The sequence below is a fragment of the Berkeleyomyces rouxiae genome (assembly GCF_048999995.1).
Source record: "Berkeleyomyces rouxiae strain 22BRR77 chromosome Unknown BrBRR77_ptg000009l, whole genome shotgun sequence".
In the NCBI taxonomy this organism is placed as follows: Eukaryota; Fungi; Ascomycota; class Sordariomycetes; order Microascales; family Ceratocystidaceae; genus Berkeleyomyces; species Berkeleyomyces rouxiae.
In genome coordinates, this window is record NW_027396499.1 from 435,726 (window position 1) to 454,241 (window position 18,516).

At 50.6% G+C, this 18,516-nt stretch overlaps 6 protein-coding genes across 6 annotated transcripts; 3 read left to right on the forward strand and 3 right to left on the reverse strand.

The window, feature by feature from the left end:
* Nucleotides 1-3,525: 3,525 nt before the first annotated feature.
* On the forward strand, nucleotides 3,526-3,801 carry BROUX77_006706 (uncharacterized protein; the record flags this gene model as incomplete). Its single annotated transcript, XM_073751721.1, has 1 exon — nucleotides 3,526-3,801. The coding sequence occupies one exon, from the start codon at nucleotides 3,526-3,528 to the stop codon at nucleotides 3,799-3,801; it is 276 nt and encodes a 91-aa protein (XP_073602853.1).
* Nucleotides 3,802-3,864: 63 nt separating this feature from the next.
* On the forward strand, nucleotides 3,865-4,650 carry BROUX77_006707 (uncharacterized protein; the record flags this gene model as incomplete). Its single annotated transcript, XM_073751722.1, has 1 exon — nucleotides 3,865-4,650. The coding sequence occupies one exon, from the start codon at nucleotides 3,865-3,867 to the stop codon at nucleotides 4,648-4,650; it is 786 nt and encodes a 261-aa protein (XP_073602854.1).
* Nucleotides 4,651-7,333: 2,683 nt separating this feature from the next.
* On the forward strand, nucleotides 7,334-8,251 carry BROUX77_006708 (uncharacterized protein; the record flags this gene model as incomplete). The annotated part of the gene is made up of 1 exon (XM_073751723.1): nucleotides 7,334-8,251. The coding sequence occupies one exon, from the start codon at nucleotides 7,334-7,336 to the stop codon at nucleotides 8,249-8,251; it is 918 nt and encodes a 305-aa protein (XP_073602855.1).
* Nucleotides 8,252-11,186: 2,935 nt separating this feature from the next.
* Nucleotides 11,187-12,812, reverse strand: BROUX77_006709 (uncharacterized protein; the record flags this gene model as incomplete). The annotated part of the gene is made up of 2 exons (XM_073751724.1): nucleotides 11,187-12,613; nucleotides 12,671-12,812. The coding sequence occupies 2 exons, from the start codon at nucleotides 12,810-12,812 to the stop codon at nucleotides 11,187-11,189; spliced, it is 1,569 nt and encodes a 522-aa protein (XP_073602856.1).
* Nucleotides 12,813-13,451: 639 nt separating this feature from the next.
* BROUX77_006710 (uncharacterized protein) lies at nucleotides 13,452-14,332 on the reverse strand (the record flags this gene model as incomplete). Its single annotated transcript, XM_073751725.1, has 2 exons — nucleotides 13,452-14,205; nucleotides 14,268-14,332. The coding sequence occupies 2 exons, from the start codon at nucleotides 14,330-14,332 to the stop codon at nucleotides 13,452-13,454; spliced, it is 819 nt and encodes a 272-aa protein (XP_073602857.1).
* Nucleotides 14,333-15,846: 1,514 nt separating this feature from the next.
* On the reverse strand, nucleotides 15,847-17,001 carry BROUX77_006711 (uncharacterized protein; the record flags this gene model as incomplete). Its single annotated transcript, XM_073751726.1, has 1 exon — nucleotides 15,847-17,001. One exon carries the CDS (start codon nucleotides 16,999-17,001, stop codon nucleotides 15,847-15,849), a length of 1,155 nt encoding a protein of 384 aa, XP_073602858.1.
* Nucleotides 17,002-18,516: the final 1,515 nt, after the last annotated feature.

An 18,516-nucleotide genomic window follows, 5' to 3' on the forward strand; every position in this document is an offset into this window, starting at 1 on the left:
AACCATTTCTCATGCCTGGCGTGAGTGTCCTCTCTGATCCATCTTTTGGCTCTGGCCAGGGACATATGCCTTTCCTAGGTCTCCACTGCTGCCTCTTTTGCTAGCCTGTTTGCTTGGTCGTTGCCGTGTATGTCCATGTGGCCCGGGACCTAGATGCAGCACACTTGTTGGCCTGGATGCGTTCCTTTGACCGTTTGGATCCAATTCTTTGCCAGGTCTAGTTCGTATTGTGACGTGCCCGTCTTGGTTGCCTTGTTGTTCAGACGCCGAACTGCTGCTTGATTGTCTAAGCAAATCCAGATTGTTTGGTTTCTCTCGATTTTCTGGGTGGGGAGATGTTGAAGACCCAGACTTATAGCCTTTATTTCTGCGTCTGCGACCTCCGCCCATTTACCGCATGAGAAGTTACCTCTTGTTAGGCATGTGTTGTCCTTTTCTGCATACCATCCTGCGCCTGACCATCCGTCCGTGAGCTTGGAGCCGTCTGTGTATAGCCAGATGTCTCAAGTATGCTGGGCTTCCTTGAATGCTTGGTGCCACTCCGCTGCTTCCTGTTTGCTAACCCCCCAAGGAGGGGCGCTCTGGGGTGGCTGGTCGGCTGGGGTGGTCTTGTCCACAACTGGGCCGTATCTGGGCAGAGGTTTCGGCAGGAGCCTTAGCATGTCTTTCGTCCTAGGCATGTTCCTTGTAGCCGTTGAAGGGTGTCCTGGGTCTAGCGTATACCAGCGGATAGCCTCCTTTCTCACTGATGCGTCCAAAATTATCTCAACCGGGGGAAAACCTGCAGTCATGTGGAGCAGCGCGGTGGGTGTTGTCCTGCACACGGGGAGCGCTGCTAGGAGGGCGTTGCGTATGGGGTTTCCGAGAGTTTCCGTTTTGCCTTTGTTTCCGTGTCCGCCGGGTTTCCACCAGGTTGTGCTTGCGTACGTCATTTCCGGGACGATGGCCGTTTTGACTACCAGTGTCAGTTCCTTGACCGGAGCACCATGTTTGCATCTGCTCAGTATTCGCATACTGCGCGTGAGTCGCGTGATCTTCCTGGCGACTTCTTCCACATGTGTCTTGAAGGATAGTGTCCTGTCAAAGTGTACTCCGAGCCATTTCAGGCTGCCTGTCTTGGGAGTGACTCTGATTGTAGGAATTCCATCAATGTGAAGGTCCGGGTTCTCTTCATTGCGTTTTCTGGTGATGTTTAAAAGGCCGGTTTTGTTGTGGTCCAGTTGTAGGCCGTTTGCTGCACACCATCGCATGGTAAATTCCATTGCCGTCTTCAGATCCTTGACACACGCCTTTGCCGTCTTGCATTCCACCTTCCAAAGTCCGTCATCCATGTAGCCTTTCAGCTGTGTTTTCCAAGTGCTGTATAGCGGCGACATGAATAGCATATACAGGATGGGCGAGATAGGCGAGCCTTGCGGCAGGCTTCTGCTTGTTGGTCCAGGGGGTTCCGAGTTTCCGTCCAGATGTATTTGTGCGGTTCTCCCTTCCAAAAAATATTGAACCCACTTGCAGACGTGTTTTGGCCAAGCTTGACTCAATAGCCTTTCGATCATCCTGTTGGGGAGAATTCCATCGAATGCACCCTGTATATCGAAAGTGAGGATTGACGTCATGAGTCCCTTTTGTAGGCTTTCCAGGATTTCGTTGGCAAGGGCGAGTGCGAGGTCCGAGGCTGGCCGTTTGGGGAGAGCAGATGCGTAGTTGTCTGTGAAGAACCTTTGATTCATAGCCTCCTCCGTCAGCTTTTTGGCGATGATCCTCTCCAAAGTTTTGGCTAGGGTCGGCAGGAGGGATATGAGTCTATACGATTTGTCCCTTGTCCAGTCTCTCTTTCCTAATTTCGGGAGGGCTATGAGCTTCGCTGCCTTGAAGGGCTTTGGGTGGTGTCCCGCCTTCAGACATTCACTAAACAGGCGGGGGGTGTGGGTGTTCAGAACCGACCGGTACATTTCCAGCAATTTGTTTTGGATTCCATCTTTGCCTGGCGCAGTGTTCTGAGGGTTTCGGATTACCTGCTCTGCTTCTCCTTCCGTGATGGGTTGCCATTTCCTGCCTTGTCCTTGGTTAATGTGAGGCCTTGGGAGGTCCGTCATACCATTGCCTGACACGTGCTGTGCTCTAATCACTTTCACTTTTTCCTCTGAGATGCTCTTTAGGGTGCCATCCTCAGCTCTCGGGGCTGGTGAGTGCTCTTTGTGGGCTTATTAGCCACTTGGCGGCTCTGTGCACCTCCGGCAGTCCTTCGACAGTCGCAGTGAGTCTCTTGTAGAAAATCACCGCTCGCCTTCTTGATGGATACCTGCAGTTCCTGTTTGACCTCCTAATTTACTCTCTTCGCCTCCGTAATTTCAGGTCCGAGGTTTGACGCTCCCAGTTTCTTCATGTACAGCAGTGAAAGGAGGCTATTTTTGGCTGCGCATGCTTCCCTGTGTTTCTCGCGGCACTCTGAGTTCCACCATTTATACCCCGACTTTGAAATATGTTATATAGGTGTAGCCTCTTCGAAAGCTTCTTGTATCCCCCCAAGCATATGTTCTGCCGTCTCGTCCAGAGCCTGGACTGTCATGAGGTCTTCCGTCTGGAACCTTTGTTCCATCGCCGAGGAGGTTCTGCGGCACTCTCTCGCCAGGTCCTGAATCGCTTCCATGCGTATTTTTAGTTGGCCAACACTGTAGTCGTTGTCTTCTCCAGTGCCCAGGAAAAGCGTCCTAGTTTCTCTCGTGTTTCACCGGTTCCGCTGTATTTTTGGTTTGGTTTTCCGTTTGTGTCCTGGTGGTCACTCGCGGCGATTCGGTCTCGGCGGGGGGTGTTTCCGTATTCTTGATGGGCTCGGTCGATTTGGGGAGTGGATGTTGAGTATGGACTCCCTGTGTGATGTCCGTTGGAGAGACTCGGGGGTTGTCTGGTATTTCTACACCCATCGTCTAGATTTTGGTGGAAAAGCACTGGGCGAAAGCTGGGAGCACCAATGGCGCAGAAGGCTACGGCCGGGGAGCGCCACCGGGCCAGCGCGAGCAGGGTTCTCACGGCAATTTCAGCCCACGGAGACCCAGACCGGTACCACTCCCGTTTTAGCCACGACACCCTGTTGAGCTGCAAGGCGTGCTCCATCAGTTGGTTAGCCATTGCACGATGCCCGCCAAACCCTACCCAGGCTCCACCATCCTAACCCTTGCCTCACCCCACACAACCAGAATGGCAGTTCCTGCTCCATTTTTAATTGATTGAATTCAACATCTACCCACTGCCATCTCGCAACAATACGACAGAGTTTTTGCTGCATGTCCCCCACTAGACTTTAAAAAACAATACATAAAGAATGAGGCGGAACAGAGTCCCATGCCGCTGATCCGTACACTTTTTCCCCTATCGAATTTCCGTACAAAGTCACAGCAGGTTATCAGTCCTCATCATCACGAATCCAGGCGCCCTCCTTCGATACGATACAGCGTCCGCTAAAGTGCACAAGTGAAATCATATATATACGTTTTTATTCTACCTATCCCACTCGGCTTATCGCCTACGATGGTCAGAAGAAAAACCATACACAGCCTCAACATTGACGCCAAGATTGTCGAACTTCCTCGCGACTGGCTATCAAATTTAGATGTAGATTTCCCGATCCATGAGGTCGAGAAATCAATCACAGGACCTAATATTCCCGCTGTTGGGAAAATTCCGTACCCGAAATGGCTGGCGACCGTTGAGGAAATGCTGATCGCCTCTAACACTTCCGCCCTCTTCGTTGGTGAAGACTTGGTGGTCCAGACGGCCCACATGATAGTTGCAGAACTCTACTAGGCCGAAGTTCTCAGGAAGTCTATGCGGAGAATGACCTTTGCTATCACTACAACACCGAAACAGATGCTGGAGAAAATCTCGGCTCATGCATCAAAGATCGACTACGTCTCGGCTAGTACTTCAATCAGAGAACTCGTCGCGGTGTCGATAACGATCATCCATGACCTTCCCAGGGCCATCGAATTTATGGAAGAACGCATCCCCATGTGCGAGGTTTATGTGACGAACTTGAGAGAGCTTATGGCTCTGGTTCTCTACCCGGTACTGTCACCTCTTGACCTTAAGCTAGCCGAAGCCGTCAACGCCTGCCACACAATAGACGAGTTGATGGACTGCCTGAAGACCCGCGCCAACAAACTGGCCGATCCACTCAAGGATGGGGTCGAATGTAGTTATTGCGACAGGGGTGGACACTCGGTTGACGAGTGCAGAAAACGCTTGCGGAAAGAGAAGAAAAAGACCAAGGCGAAATCTAAAGCAAAGGCCAAAGGAACCATAAGTTCCGACCACACTGCGGAGGTCTTTTTCACGAATGCCCATATTCTTCACCCTATGATCCCTGACAAGGACCGGTTTTCTTCTTATGTCCCGACCGTAGGTCAGGTTATTGAAATCAATGGTCAATCCGTACAGGTTCTAGGAAAAGGTAGTGTTGAGTTTCCCGACGATCAAGGTGTTATAACCAAGGTTGAAAACGTGCTTCATGTACCACAACAAGAAGCTACTCTATCCCTCATTCAACTCGTCATGATGGGGTACAGATATGAACCTCAGATTGAAAACGTTGGACGCCTTAACAATAGTCAAGGCTCAACACCAAAGATCCAATTTGATGATGAGCAAGGGTAGTATAAGGCACTTGTCCCCAAGGCTTCATCTTCCAAGGCGGCAGCAAATTGAGATGAGATCTAACTGCGCCATGATCTAGATGGTGCTCAAACTGGACTGCCAAAAATCATGTCTTCGGCAAACGTTCCTCTTGCAAGCCAATAAATGTCTTCGGTTATCAAAACTGCGATACACGATGTATTCTTAAGTGTAACGTAGGTAATCTAATAACCTCATTCGAGATGACTTGACTATGTTCAACGTGACCAAGCTACATGAAAAGCATGACACAGTCCGCCGCGAGACAGACATAGGCCTCCAGAGATCTTTTGATTTGATTGTCTGTATTTTACCTGTCTACAGTACACCTCTAGGGATCTCCCAGGCATGTTTTGACTTGACTTGACTTTATTTTACGTGACTAAGCTACATGAAAGGCATTACACGGCGCCGGGCATTTTTGAAAAAAAAAAAAAAAAAAAAATGAAAAAAAAGACACACGCGACACCATCACGGGCGTTGTGGGCGGCAGGTTTGGTGCATGTTACACAGCCGGAAGCACGGCCCCGTGTCCCCAAATTCCAGTCGGCAAAAGAAGATGGTATCTATGGGGGATAGATGCACTGCGTAATCTGGGAATCGAACCCAGGGCTAATCGAAATCATTACCAGATGGCAACGATTAATGTTACCACTACACCAATTACGCTAGTTGTTAGAACTTGTTGGAACAGGACTCCGTATCGGCCCTGAGAAGGCGTGCCGGCCCGGGCCGGCCCGGGTTTGGAATGGTCCGAACGAACAAAACGACTAATGAAATGATCCGGCGTCATTTGATCTCAGAGTCTTTGATGGACGTCAGGTGTAGTCACGTCAAGTGAAGCCGAATGTCTCTTCAACACACAGCGCAGAGATAGACAACTCAATATCGCCTGTTCCGTAGAGTGGGTAGACATTAGATAAACAAACTTGTCTCTTCATTTGACACTGGGTTGTGTATTCTGTGGTGATACAATCCACGGGTGATTTAGCCGCGTAGAAGCGTATGCAATACAATTCAGTTCACGTAGCATAATGCATGTCGAAAGATAGCTCCACGTATTTGTGTACCAGTGGCAGATATTCAACTTGGCTTGACCATGCTGAGCATCTACAAATACCTCCAAGAATAAGGACGCCAAAATGGATATCAAGCAGACATTTGACGCCATTCGCTCGGCACACCGGAAAACAGTGGGGCCGGCTTGACTTGACTATATTTATCGTCTACCAACAGTGGGGCCGGTGTGTTCCGGCCGCCACATTAGTGCGGACTAGGCCGCTCAAACCACAACAAGATCATGGCAAGATGGCCGAGTTGGTTATGGCGTCAGGTTAAGGTCGTTCCTTAACGCAAGTTTCCTGATGGAGAAATCCGCCTGGGTTCGAGTCCCAGTCTTGTCAATCAATAGAGTGCCTTCATTCGAAGAAGTCTGATTTGATTTTTCTTTTTGTGCCCTTTTCGTGTTCTCCATTTTCTTTTTGTCTCGGTCGGTCTGTCGGCCCGGGTTACACAAGAAAAAGAAACAAAAAAAAAAAAAAAAAACCCCTTGACGCACGCAGCCCGAACCAACTACGATCGTAAAAATTGAACCGAGGCGGACTTGAACCGCCGACCTTTTGTGTCCATCCATTCGTGAATGAGTGTTAGACAAACGTGATAACCAACTACACCATCGGTCCTTGATGAGGGGCGGTGATAAATGGCACTATCAGGCCTCAAGGATTAGGGTTAACGTGATATCGGCCATCAGACACTGTAAACCCTTGTAGGAGGTTCCCTCCCGCAAGGCTCGCCGGTCTCGCCAGTGCTGTACATGCTCTTCATGGCCCCATTGTACAAGAGAAACCCCGCACTTCTCGGATACGCAGACGATGGGTCTCTGGTGGTTAGTGGTCCTGCTTTTAGCAAGAACTGCGAAGTCATCCAAATTCTCATGAGGGAAGTGTTGAGGTGGACGGCCAACAATGGACTGGAGATCGACCCCGGAAAGTCAACACTGCTGCACGTCAAGGGCAGAAGAAAGGTCGCAGGAAATCCGTCCGTCACAGTGGAGGGTCTAGGCACGATTGAACCCACCCCGGCTAATGCCTCGATGCGATGGCTGGGGCTGCATCTAGACGCCAAACTTCTCTTCGACAAGCACATCGCGCACGTGACCGCGGGTATCAACCGAGTGGCGAACGGCCTGAGGTATCTGGCCGGTTGCTATAAGGGAGCAGATACGGAAAGCATGCTCCATGCGGTACGCGCGTGCGCTCTGAGCAAAGCACTCTTTGCGGCCAGCTCTTGGACTGGGACGGAAACGACAAAAACGGCCTCAGACAAGATAAATGTTGCCCTTAGAAAATGCTTACGGGCGGCTCTCCCTATGTATCGCACCACGCCAAGAGAATGCATACACCATGCGGCAAGCTTTCCACCTTTCGAGCTCCTCCTGGAAGATGAAAAGAGACGAGAGGCGGTACGATGGCACAGACTCGACGACAAGCATCTACTTCGAGGGCCGCAGTACAATCCAGTGGTGGTGAGGCTGCGAAAACTGCTACCTGCCGAAATGGAGAAGCACACCAGGCTCAGGCCAAACGCAGCTGGGCCAGACATGCCGTCTCGAACGTGGCTAGACAAGGAAAAAGAGGCAGAGGCACACAGAGCGGAAGTTGAGATGGCCACCCCGGGAACGATCATTGCCTACTCCGACGGATCGAAGCACGAGAATGGAAACGCGGGCGCGGGTTGGGTGATTACGGAAGATGGGGCTACGCTAGAGGAAGGGCACGTAGCTCTGGGAAAATGGATGGAAGTGGCCGACGCTGAGGCGATTGGCGCTCTCGAAGCAGCGAGGCGGGCCACGGCGCGCGAAGGTACCGAGGAAATCTGGCTTTGTCTGGACAACCAAGGAATAGTGAACCGCCTCCGCAACCCATCCACCAGAAACAGCACATCTCAGGACGTTATTGATGAGACAAAGACAACCCTTCGCCGCTGGGCGAGCGAGAGTCCTGGGAGGAGAGTCCATGTGCTGTGGGTCCCAGGCCACATGGGCTTGGAAGGCAACGAACTGGCAGACGCGCAAGCAAAACTGGGGTGCCAACAGACGACAACGGAACCCCGCGTCAGCCTGGCCGGAGCACGGAGATGGAGGCGAGACCGTCTAAGTCTCGAATACGGGGAATGGTGGCAGAAGCAAAAAGGATACCGCCCACTGGGAACTGGTGTCCCCGCCGAACCCCCCTTCCGTGTCTCCCGCTACGACGGCCTCACCAGGATTGAGCTAGGCCACATCCTGGCCGCCAGAACCGGAGATGGTGACTTTGACGAGTACCATGACCGATGGGAACACAACTGTCCACGCGGGTGCCGAGCTTGCAACCAGCCAAAGGAACGAGGACACTGGTGGACATGCAGGGCACTGCCGAGGCCGTGGAGCCAGAGATTTGCTGACAAGCTTCTGAAAACAACAAAAGCAACAAGTCACGTTGCCAGCGTTTTACGCCGCAATCTCAAGTTCCTTGAAGAAAGACAACAGCCCGAGCGCCCCGAGACTACCCAGCCACTACCCACTGCCAGCACCGAGACATGAAGGTGGGATTTTGAAGGAGAGATGAGAGTGGAAGAGAGATGGGAGAGGAAGGTTAGATTGGGAGGAGACGAGGTAGTAGGATCGGAAGGAGATGTCGAGAAGGATTCCATGAGGAGGTTTTGGGGGGTCCTTTTCCCGTCCACCAACTACAGAGGAGGGAAAACTCTCAAAAAAATGCAGCAACGGCCATGCCCGCAAGAGGACAAAACCACGCGTAATCCGCCGGGGACAAACCCCCGTGCCGAGAGCCGGTGGCCTTTTAGACTAGACTACACGCGGTTTGTTGCAAACCAAAAACACCAGGTAACCAACCCTGGAACCCCGCAGGTTCGCCCCCGGGCTGCGCTGGACAGAGAGTCCTCCTGGCTTCAATGCCGGACCCTAAAAAGTCACAGGAGATGCTTGAAGTCTATGCGCACCTGCAATCGCTGACCGCCCGGGAGTAGTTTGGAAGATGACATCATCCGACTGCTTCCGTCCGGAATATGCCGTCGTATTGCTGCGAAATAACAGTAGGTAGACGTAAAAGAATAAAATCAAAAAAAAATCAAAATCAAATCAGACACTGTAAACATTGAAGAATACGAACAGAAACAAACAAGACGTTTGATAATTTAACTAGTTAGATTTTTCATCATTGCTTCTTACTCAGTGTCAACCCGTGAAATCATGCAACTTCCTCAAGCTGTGAAATAATAATGAGAGACAATCTCAAACAGCCAACAAGCGCCACAGAATGTCGGAAACCTGCGGATATGTCCGGCAAAATATAAATTTGGTGCTGTAGAAAGATACAAGACAAAGCTGCGCCTAGTCCATGGCCAAGTATATCGCTTCTAAAAGGCCATTTGACTCAAGTCACAGACCAGTTACAGTAATCCAGACGCTCCGTAAGCTTGCCAGTTCCAGTACCGAATCCGATGTCAGTGTTTCCCTCGGCAGATACTGATGAACCTGTTTGCTGGAATGGCAAAAAGAAAGCCATTGCAAAAGACTACACATACAACACCGGGGATTCGCATGTGGTCACCCACCATACTACTGATCCGGCGCTTTGTAGGTTAACTAAGGGAGAGCGGACGGGATCCCGTGCTTTCTACAAGCTATGGTCGTATGTGGTGATGTCGTCGTCTACGGGGGCTTATGACAGCTGTCTTGGCGGTCTCAATGTAGTGGAAGAACCGTAGTCAACCTTGGTCATTCCCACCTTGTGACCAGTTTCATGGACATATACACCCGTCGAGCGAAATCAGTGAGAGTGTGAAAGTCTCTTGTTATCCAACTACTCTAATAAAAGCAGTCCTACATAACTAAATTACTATGAGAAATTTTTACCCACACATCTCAACTTGACTTGACTTGTCTTTTTTTTTTACGGTCCCACACATCCCGGATATCCCAGACTCGCCATCCGCCTCTCGTGTTACACAAAGGCCCGGCCCGACCCACCTCCCGATACTCGGCGGCCACCCAAAAAGTTAATGCGTCGGAATCAAAAAGATCATCTGCGTAATCTGGGAATCGAACCCAGGGCTAATCGAAATCATTACCGGATGGCAACGATTAATGTTACCACTACACCAATTACGCTTGACGTTGTGATTTGTTGGAAGCAGGCTTCTTATCAGATCTCAAAAGACGTATGTAGTAAGCGGGCTTGGCGCTCTTCCAAGTCCGTTTCGACATCCTCTTCCGAGCTGGTAGACTATCATCATCAAAGCAGTTTGGTATGAAGGGTTTCGGCAGTCAGCTCTACCCCCACCAGATTTCTAGAGCCTGTGTGGTCATCCAGTGATTGTTTGAAGAGCACTCTATTTGATGTAATAGGATAGGTCACGAAATGAAAGCTGGTTCGACATTCCGTAGTGTTCCGGCAAGATAGCGCTAGATACATCGCAAAATGTTGAGCACATCACTCGCTTTGGAGACACTGCTCACTTACAAGCGAGTACTCTTGCGTAGATTTAGATGTCCTTGCCTGGCTAGTCAGTAGACGTTCAGGGACCGGCTACATTTGTGTAACTGGACGTGAGCCAGGTGATGAAGCCAACCCCCCCCCCCCCCCCCCCCCCCCCCCCAAATGTAACAGTGACACTTTTTCATATCTCCAGTGATCCATAACAGTGGTCCCCTTGCCATGGCTGCATCTCTCTCGGCCTGGTTCTTCCCCTCGCGAGTTGTTTGCTGCAGCACATAAATAGGCACAAACATTTCTAAACCAAACATGTGGACGTTCTACCATCACGCTCATCTTTCTCCCTAGCATGAGGTGAACCGTCAACATTTTAGAAACTACTCATCGTTCAATCTCAGTAATAACGTTTGGTGCAAACAAGTAAAAGCCATTCTACTGTGTCTATAGGAGTGTTGACAGTTGTGAGGTTTCTCCCTGTATATCCTGGCTCCCAGAATACTTCATGGGGCATCAAAAAAGTCACAAGAGTTCAAACTATCCTATGGAGACAGTTCCTTGACATTAGTATTTCCTGCATGGGTATCATTTCAGCTATGCTCATGCAGACTTGCACAAACTCATGTTTAAACTTCTATCAGCTATCAATCATCTATCCGAGCTATTTGTCATCTCCTTTCCCACAAGATACTAGCAGTATATCATGCTTGTCAGAGGAAAAGGCCGCCCCCTCCTTAGCCTCCATATCAGACACGTGAGAGAGATTTACATTCACGTTGACACTTTACTTGGCTTGAAAAAAAAAAAGGACGAGAAGGCAAGTCTCGATCGAACCACTGTCCAACCTCCAAATTATGCTACAAATGAACTTCGTCATGACCTCATTGTTCTAACTGATATCATAATCACAAATGGCATACAGTACACTCCACTTAGCAAACAAGCAAGAAACAACCCAAGGAAAAATAGAGCAAAAAAGAAACCACCGAACAAAAGAAAACCAAGAATATTATACCTGCACAGTCACCGCCTCCGCCGGAACTTGCTATTGAAGCCTGGCCCGCCCTTTGACCCGTGGTTACGAAGCTTGAGTCTCTTGAAGTTTGCATGCGCCAACTCATTGACCTTACGAGGCTTCTTCGCAGTCGGTGCATCCTCTCCATCGGCACCAGCCGCAGTGCTCTTCGACTTCTTCTTGCGACTCTGGGCTGCCTGCGTTCGTGCCTGCGGCCGCGGTGGTGGAACATTTTCATCATTGACATCGACAAACTCGCCGTCAGAGCCAGGCGCATCCAGAGCAGCATCGCGCGGCTGAGTTTCGGGTATGGCCTCTGCGTCGCCGGGTTCCCCGGCAGCGTTGGAAGGCCGCTGGTACAATGTCGGTCTGATCTTGACGCGGCGCGTGGTACGCTTGGGCTGTCGCTTCTTGAACTGGCGCATGGGCCGGCCGCGATCCATGGCTTGTGATTCATCTTCGTCCGTGTCGTACATTCCGGCATCGTCAAAGCCGCTGAGCAAGCGCAGTCCCGGCACGCTTTCGGAAATAACTGTGCTGACGCTGGGTTCGTAGTCAGCGGAGCCATCCTGGTCGGGTTCTTCGCTGCCCGGAATGCTGGTAGTGAGTGTTTGCAGCGGCTTCCGCTGGAATTTAGGCGGCGATGGGTGAACGGGCCTACTTGGCAAGTCTTCGAACTCGCCCGCCTCCATCTCCCGCATTGCTTCCTCGTCATCTTCAAAGGCCTCTTCTTCAACCCTTCTCAAACTAGCCACTAGAGAACTCAGGCCCTTGGTAAACTGTGGTCTCCCTAGTCGAGTGGGGCGACTCGGGGAGGTAAGGCCGACCTCTTCGTCAAATATAACAGGCGCGGTGCGACGCTTGAGAAAAGACGGTGTACTAAAGTCTTTAGAGATGGACTTTGGTGTTGCCCTGATAGCATCTCCGGGGCCAGCTCCCGACCGTTTCGTCGGCGTCAAGAACGAATCCAGCATCTGACGCTTCGACGCAGACATGGGCGTGCGGCCACGTGAGAAGATGCTGTCGTCGTCTGTATCGTCGAGCTTGCGTTTTTGTGGTGTCGAGACATCTGCAAAGCCGACTTTGGAAGGGGACTTGTGTTCCGTATCACTCATGAGGTCAAAGAGTCCCAGCACACGCCCATCCCGCTGGGGTGTCGGGCCAATTGTCGAGGGCACCTGTGGGCTGGCCACTCGGTTCATTGTTGGTGTGAGAAAGTCTGGCTGTGCAATGCGGTTTCTGGTTGGTGTCTGGAAGTGCTGCACGCGACTTTTAGACGGCGTGACAAGAAGGGGCTGTGACTGCTGCTTGCGCTTCCGGGGTGATGCCGACTGGGGCTCGGCGGGTCGGGGTTTCACCGTCTTGGGCGACTTGTGTTTGGGCTTCTTGCCGCTGAGCACATCTCGAAGACTGTTGTATTGCTTATACTTGGCGGCTGCAGGCAGACTCTATGTTAGATGACGTAGATAGCCAAGCATGTGGTATGACGTACCGATCTCGGGGTTATTCTTGATGGCCTCCCGCGAGGGCTTCTGGCCGTTATGGCTCGCCGAGTACTTGAGTTCCCAGGACTTAAGCTCAGCCCTAACAGCAGTACATTGCTTTTCGAGATCTTCCTGCTCGGCGGGATCCATGACTGGCTGTGCAACTAGTTCGACAGACAGGGAAACAGCAGGCAGATTCAAGTCCAAAGAGGAGAGAAGAAAGACTGTAGAAGCAGACAGAGCTTCCAGGCCTACCACGACAGGATAGAACAGTGGTGTGTGAATGTAGATGTCGAAAGGTACTGTCACGTGTAAGCGCGAGGTTTACTACTCAAATTCTGACAGGCCAGCAAAGCGCCGTTCAGAGCTAAACTCGCAGTCACTATTGACAACCCTCGCGGCGGGTTTCACAAGCCTCACCTTCTTTCGAGTTTAATTGAAAAGTCCACACGCGTTCGCGTTTCGGACGCGTTGACTAGACATCGCCCCACATATTCGCGTATCTGGCCGATACTCTACTCTCTTTATCTCTTTATCTTCTTATCTGAGAACCCACTTTTCATGACGCACTTGAGGCCAGGCTCTCTGGCGAGAAGAACGTCTGCCGTGGTGATATTGTTGCCAGCAGTAGTCAGTATTCAAGGTAGTCTACACATTTGTTTACTTGGTACTATGCGCAGAACTTGCTCCCAGTGCTTTTTTCATCATGATTCCTGTAGTCTTTCCACTGATTAGTATAGACCCTACTAATAGCTGTGTATTTTCCCTTACAACTCTCTCCTAGGTCCCTTACCACCTACTCTCAGTCATGGCGTTCAATCCACCCAAGTCCTTGTCCATCGCCCGCAGCCTGTCTTGCAACTCTTTCTTCTTGCGATCAAGTTCCTTAACCTCCTCTTCCTCAGCTTTCAAATCTTCCTCCGTGATGACCACACTCGCATTCTCCTCTTCGTCCTCCTGCTTCACCTCCTCGTCCATCCAGTCCTTGTTCATAGCCTCAAGCTGCAAAGACTGTTCCGCCACTTTGTTCTCGTAGTATGCCATCGTATTTACCAAACTTGCATGCTTATTTCTGATCTGCGCAATGCGACCCCCCACCCCCGGCGGGGCATATACCGTACACAGCTTCTCTGCACCGCGTAGCAACACCTCCACATCGACATCACCCCCGCCCGCGCCGGACCGTGCACTCGCTGTGCCGCGCGCGCCACGCCTCAGCTGATCATGCAGTTCACCGCCCAGCACGGCTGCGACTGCCGTGTTGCGCCGCGGCGCGGCACGCGACGTCGGCGGACCGGTTGTGACCTCCCCCGAAGCAACGTTGAACACCGTCTGGCGCCGCCCCTTGGACCGCCCCGATGAATCGGCTTCTATGGCCCCACTGGCCGCGGTCGTGCTGGCGATAGAGGGGTTGGGGTCGGCCACTGGCTTGGTGGGGGGTACGCTGAAGAGTGCGCGCTCATGGGGCTCGGTGTCGCGGATGAGAGAAGTGATGTCGTGGTTTGCAAGGAGAGCGTTGGTAAAGATGCGGGGCGGCGGGAAGCTGTCTCGTATAGAGCAGTTAGTATAGCTTCATAGATGGCATGTGAAAGAGGCACCCCCTACGGAAGTGAATTTATGCCTTCACAGCACAGCTGGATCTGCTCCAGATGGACGGAAAGAAGAGACATAGCGGGCTAGTATCATCTATAGGCCTAAGATGGGTTGCAAAAGCATGATCAAATGATGCGTTGGAAACTATGTCGTAGTGTCTGGTTTTCGGTTATTCTGGCGCGAAGTGAGATTGCCATAATTTCTGAGAATTCCATCCAAGATGTCAAGTCAAATCAGACCGTAACCTAACCCTTGATGTGACAATACATAGGGTTAGTATACATTCCATAGGAAGTAGCCCAGAACAACATCTCGTGGAAATTTGAAAATGTTTCATCTATCAATACAAAGTACAAGAAACGAGAGACTTTTTTCTGAGAATATAACGTAGTCTAAAAGATCTCAAGCAGTTCATGGCACATCGATAATCTGTTTAAGCTAAGAAGTCTCTTATTCTAATCCAATGCCAAAGATCAAGATAGCCCGTCTGACATGAACGCTTTCAAGGGCCGTTATAGACGTGCAGTCTGTTGGAGAGGTCCACACCAAATCATACGATTGCTATAGATTTTCAGGGCTTACTCATATAAGCCCGTCGTTCTGTGCCACTCACTCATTCCGCACCCCCCTTAGAGGCTGATAACTGGTAGCTAACTGATTATTAGAGGGCTCCTGTGATATTAGGTAGTACAAACTCACGGGGCCTCAGCCGTGACCACTTGACGTTCCTCATTATTGGCCTGATGAGAGTTGTCTTCTACCGATAAATGATGTTAAGTATGTGTACACACACTCCGCTACGACTATCACTGACAACTAACTAATTACCGCTTCCTATTGTTATCAGAGACATATCTAGCACTAGTGCCGGCACAAGGGCACAATTCCCTCATTACCTTCCTTGCTCACCAAGGTTAAGCTCAGCAACTAGCACATGAACAATGGAAGGCGTCACATGCTTGTAGCTCCTAATTTGGCCATATTGACGATGTCTCGGTGATTGTGACTTCATGTACTGAACCATTATTTTTCGGCATTGTAGGTTTGATAGTTAGGGCCAGCCTCAAGCCACTGCCGGCCAGTCTAAGCAGAAGATGCCGGCCACACAACTACGATGCCTAGCACAGCAAAATATGTATGTATGCACATAAATACATGGCTACTCATCAAACATTCATTTTCGGTTGGCCGAGACTATATATTCATGGGATACCTAAACTAACAAAAGCATAGCGAAAGCAAGTGCGAGAAAGCAACGTGATGTGGGGTGCAAGCATGCAGAGAGTGTACTGAGGGGAAAGAAGTGTTGTTGATACTAGTAACATGGAGCCTGGAAGACCAAGGTCTAGCGCCAGAAACACCAAGAATAACCAAAATGAGTAAAAATATGTATGAGCAAAGACCCGGGCTCGTTGAGCCCATCGACTATGTTCAGGCTGAAAGAAAACAGCATAAGACAAGAAATGAATGACAGTGGGAAGCTGATGGTTTGTTCGTATTCGCATGATTTTGCGGTCATATTGTTTGTTTTATATATATATGAGATGGTTGCATTTGTTCGTGTAGTCGGTCGTCAACGTCGTTAATAGAGTTAGGGATACAGGAGAACGCCGTTGTCATTTTCGTTTTCGACGTCTTCATCCTCAGACTCCACCTCCATGATTTCGAAACCATGGTATGGGAGTTCGCAGTCCAGTGCATAGTTCTCGTTGTGAATCTCGTCTTCAGTATCAGGTTCCTCCAACTCAGGAATACGCTCGGGCTGTGGGTCCACTGTGGAGCCAGACCCGCGGTCCCCGACCCGCCGGCGGATGCGGCGATCACCCAGGAATCCACTCTCGTTGAAAACAGATCCCTCGCGATACTGATTCCGCAAGTCTTCGATATCAGGGTCGTCACGATCGCTAAATGGGCGCTTTCCTATGCTGCTGCCATGGCTCATGCGAGTTTGGCGCCTTATTTCACGCTGACGCCTCCTAAACTCACGGATCTGGGGTTCTTCCAAGTCGGAATCGGAGTCATAACCACCACCCATACTGAGGTGGCTCATCCCAGCGACAAACTCTCGCTCGACGAATGTAGTGCGCGACTCTGGCCGGCTGGAATTTTTCTCTACAAACTCTTCAATGCTTGTCGGTCTTATGATGGTGATCTCGCAATTTTCCAGAGTTGCATCGTAATCACTTCCTAGCTCCACGAGCTCTATACTGCAGTGCGATTCCATAACAGTAACAGGAGGTGGGGGCACTTTGACCTGCTGACGGGTACCTGGGTATGAAGTTCCGGTACTGGGAGTAAAACGAGGTTGTGACAGGTTGCGGTTTCTGGAAGAAAATCGGGATCGGTTGTTGGGGTAGGTATCTCCATCGTTGGTGGAATTGAAGCTGCGGGAACCATCAAATTCAAAAGGAAATTCAGCGGGACGGTGAAAAGATCGTGGAAAGGCACTATCATAATCCCCCGGCGTTAACCTTGAAGGAAAAATGGTGTTGTGCTCGGGCAAACTGCTACTGAATGCCGAGGCGAATTCAGAGTCTCCTGACATTCGAGGTCTTTGAAAGGCGGTCTTGTGAGACTGGCCAATATGCGAGGCGTGGTGCGTGAAAATAGGTCGAGCAGAAGACGCCTGCTCAGTGAATCCAGGCATGTCCCTCGGTGAATACATATTAGGTGTTTGTGGGGGAGAGGCAACAGGTGGAGGGACACCGTTGGTCATGTTGGCGGGTTTTCGGGATGGCCAGGGCATTGTTGGCTAGGCTAGATAGAGGATAGCTGTGGCACAATAGGATAGGTGGCGATTGGGCGGCTGGGAAGTGATAGAGATGGAGATGAAGACGGAGCTCGAAAAATAAATGGTGTCTGGACGTCAAGAGAACGGAGCCCAAGATCCCAAGATTCCCAGTCCCTCGAAAGGGGGTGAGCCAGGGCGAGGTTTCTGAACAAAGATAAAAATAAATCTGCCCTGACTTGAATCTCCCTTGTCAAGTTTGGTCTTTATCTTTTTTTTGGCTTTTTTTTTCACACAGCACAGAAAGTGCTTGGGCTGTGATCACTGCTATGCGACGTGGGGTAAAACAGATCAAGTAGAGCCAAAGACCGAAAATGGAGGGGTAGGAAGAGAAGCATAGAACGGAGGAGAAGACGAGAGAAGAGGCTCATGCAGTTGGAGCTACAAATATAGAGGTAATGATGCACGACAGAGACGACAGATTGCAGGTTGCGAAGCTATATACTTCACACAGAGTGAAACAATAACAAGAACAGGCTGCGTGTTTCTGTTGCCGATCGTGAGCGAGCGCCGACAAGAAACAGTGGCTCTTTTCTCAAGGTCTCTTTTTTGTAATAACAGTAGAAGCAACCTTGCATGGGAAGGAGGAGTTTGTCAAAGATTCACGTAATAAAGGGTTTCCGTGGTGGACATGGAGGACGCACAAAGGGTTATACCGGGCGGAAACGAGGCCGGAAGAGCTGATTGGAATGAAGTTCCTCTGCAGTGGCCAGCAAACAAAGCAAGCTCAGCGAAGCAGAATTGTGCAGAGACCCGCAAAGGAAGGGAAAAGAGACGCAGGATGGGTGTAGATGCATACATATATACATGTGAGGACCTGCGAGTAGGCCTTGACAGGGATAACTGTCAGTGCCTGGGAAAGTCTTTCTGCTGGTGTATGGGCCAATATCGATCCTGCCCTTCCCACGACCACCGCTGGCCAGCAGTCTTATCCCAGACACAAAAAGCGGTGTTGGTGACTGCTACATGACAGAACAAAGCAGCGTTACAAGGACAGCAACACTACCAGTGGCGGGCGGGACTTGAATCCAGGGATCCATCGATATGCAGACCAGGCAATACCGTCCGTCAGCTCTCCCACTGGTCACATATCACCTCAAATATTAACCAGAATTTGCAGCGTCCCGGGTTGGATCGAGGTCCAGCCCGTGACTTTGACACCGTTACCGTTGACGGTGTAACTCGGCGAGGTGCATCTTGTTTTGCCGCGAGCCTTGATTCGAGCTGCAGGCCCTGTAAGTCAACGGCCAGCAGGGCAGCATGAAGCGGCAATCTCGAAATTCATAACTAGCGCAGTTTGTTAGCAATCCGCATGATTCCAAAAAGTACCTCCAAGGCATTCCAAGACAGTTGGTTTGGCGAGTCCACCACAAACCAGGAGCAAGACAGAGTCCCGATCCCACTGCTGTAAGCCGCCCACAGAAGAAGATGAGGCCAGTAGCAGTGAGGTCCTTGATGCAGTGCCAGCTTTGT